The sequence below is a fragment of the Anolis sagrei genome, chromosome 6 (assembly GCF_037176765.1).
Source record: "Anolis sagrei isolate rAnoSag1 chromosome 6, rAnoSag1.mat, whole genome shotgun sequence".
Lineage (NCBI taxonomy): Eukaryota > Metazoa > Chordata > Lepidosauria > Squamata > Dactyloidae > Anolis > Anolis sagrei.
The window spans coordinates 26,102,567-26,105,120 of NC_090026.1; the positions used below are offsets into that span (position 1 = coordinate 26,102,567).

Here is a 2,554-nt window from a genome sequence, read left to right on the forward strand (position 1 = left end):
ATTTGCATGTATAGTTCTGGGTATTATTTTGCATACAACCCAACTGCAATTTTTGTTTACACATATTACTTCATCACACTAGAGAAAAAATCCACTTAAAATCTGATTTCTGCCTCCTGCAGAATTCTGAGATTTGTAGTTTAGTGAGGCTGTTAAAGTCACATATTAGATTTATAGATCATAGTTATTAAAATATTACATTTCTTGAATTTTAGAAATAATTGTGTTAGCACTAATTTTGTAATATGCAGTAAAATGGTAGAAATAAACATGAACACATTGTTCTAATATCCTATGATGAAGTAGAAATCAGCTGATATATATTGATTCAATTGTTTCTTAGTGTTTGATTTTAGCTATTTCCACATGTAATTCTGTGTACATTAATCCTTTTTTGCCTTAGGTTGGAATTTTGAGGGGGGTACCTTTGTTTATAACCAACAGTTGTTGGTAGCTCCCAGTAACAAGCATGTAGATAAATTGTACCCCTAAAAATTAGTACATAAAAATTAGTACAATAATTTTAAACATGAGAAAAACATGCCCCTAGGTTTTCTGTATCCTAAAAAAAGTTCATTCCAGCAGCCATGCTAAGAATTTGAAGACTAATTTTGCATTTGCTTTCTTTTAGAACTCCCAACATAGGTTTATTGTATAAATTGGCTCCTGAAAAATTCACCTTAGATTGAAGTACAATTTTCAGAATAGAACACATCACTGTAGACAAATGAAACAGATAACAGATATGGACATGATAACTAAAATACCTTAATTTCAAAATCAATAAACTGCATAACATGCACTTTATTACAACATATATCTGTTCTGCATTCAGAGTTCTAATAGCTTTCTTTTTTTACTGTGTCCTCCTGATATATTTTTCTTCTCTAATTACTGTGTCCTTATTTTTTTTAATTACCACCATTGTATTATTCTAACACATTTTTTTTATTTTCCTTCTTTCTTATAGATCTATGGATCATAAGAATAAAAGCACCTCCAAAGTGTTTGTCTTGCTTGGATTTCCAACTTCCATGGAACTTCAAGTGTTTCTCTTTGTTATATTCCTTGTAGCCTACATTTTGACACTCTTAGAAAACGTTATTATCATTGCTGTGATCAAAACCAACCCTTATCTTAATAAACCCATGTATTTCTTCCTCAGCAACCTCTCCTTCCTAGAGTCATGGTACATTTGTGTCATTGTTCCAAAGTTATTGGTCAACTTCCTAGTGAAAGAAAATACCATCTCCTTTGAAGGGTGCATGACCCAACTCTACTTTTTCAGTTCCCTCATATGTACAGAATGTGTTCTTCTGGCAGTAATGGCCTATGATCGATATGTGGCCATCTGCAACCCATTGCGCTATTCAACCATCATGACCCAACATTTCTGCATGCAGTTAGCAGTGGGTTCATGGCTAACTGGATTCGTGGCTTCAATGTTGAAGGTTGTCTTCATATCTCGACTGCCCTTTTGTGGTCCTCACATCATCAACCACTTCTACTGTGACATTTCACCCTTGTTACATATGGCATGTGAAGATATGACAGTGGCTGAAATAGTGGACTTTGTCTTGGCCTTAATAATTCTGTTAATCCCATTGTCAATTACAATCATTTCATATATCTGCATTATCAGAACAATTTTGGGTATTCGTTCTGCCCAGGGCCAGAAGAAGGCTTTCTCCACATGTGCTGCTCACCTCACTGTAGTCACAATCTTCTTCTCAGCTACTCTCTTCATGTATGCAAGGCCAAAGAGAATCCATCCTTTCAATCTTAACAAATTGGTTTCTGTTGTATATACCATTGTAACTCCAATGTTGAATCCTTTCATTTACTGTTTGAGAAATCAAGAGATCAAGGGGGCTGTGAAGAAAGCTTTCCGTACCCCCCAATCCCTGTCTCAGAACTTCGTGCCTAAGGTTGAATGGATCAGGTAGTTTAGCCAAAAAAATGTTCTTAGCATTTTCTAGCCTTTCTTTTAATTTTCTAAAGAGTGAGTTTTTATGTGTGTTGGGATAATATCAAAGGCAGCCTTTTCAAGATATGCTGATACTTGATGTATAGGGCTTTGATATGACATTTTTGCTGTCAATGGCAAAACAACAAATCCCCTGGTCCCCTGTAAAAGCACATGACATGCAAGTATGATTGCCAGCTGTGAAAGAGAAAGTTTTAGATGGGGCAAAAAGATTAAAGGGTAATTAAAGTCCTAAATCTGGATTTCCAGACAAAGGGTATGTTCTCAAACAATAATTAGGAACAAAGCTCCATGAGGAATCAGCAGAATTAATTCTTCTTCTCTATGACAGCATAGACACCACCCCCTCCCGCACTGCCCCTATATCCCAGGATCTGACCCAAGATTATTTGCTTTAAACTGGATTATATGAGTTTCCATTGCCAGATAACCTGTGATAAGCAGATAATCTGGGATTAGATCCTGGAATATAGGGGAAGTGTGGGGCTATAGTCACATTCCTTTAGAAATTGCCAATATATATATTTTTTTTCATGTCAGGAGCGACTTGAGAAACTGCACACTTCT

The 2,554-nt window shown here is 35.7% G+C and overlaps 1 protein-coding gene across 1 annotated transcript; it reads left to right on the forward strand.

Annotated features, from left to right (window-relative positions):
• Positions 1-974: 974 nt before the first annotated feature.
• On the forward strand, positions 975-1,946 carry LOC132779421 (olfactory receptor 6B1-like). Its single transcript, XM_060783115.2, has one exon. The coding sequence runs from the start codon at positions 975-977 to the stop codon at positions 1,944-1,946; it is 972 nt and encodes a 323-aa protein (XP_060639098.2).
• The last annotated feature ends 608 nt before the right edge of the window (positions 1,947-2,554 follow it).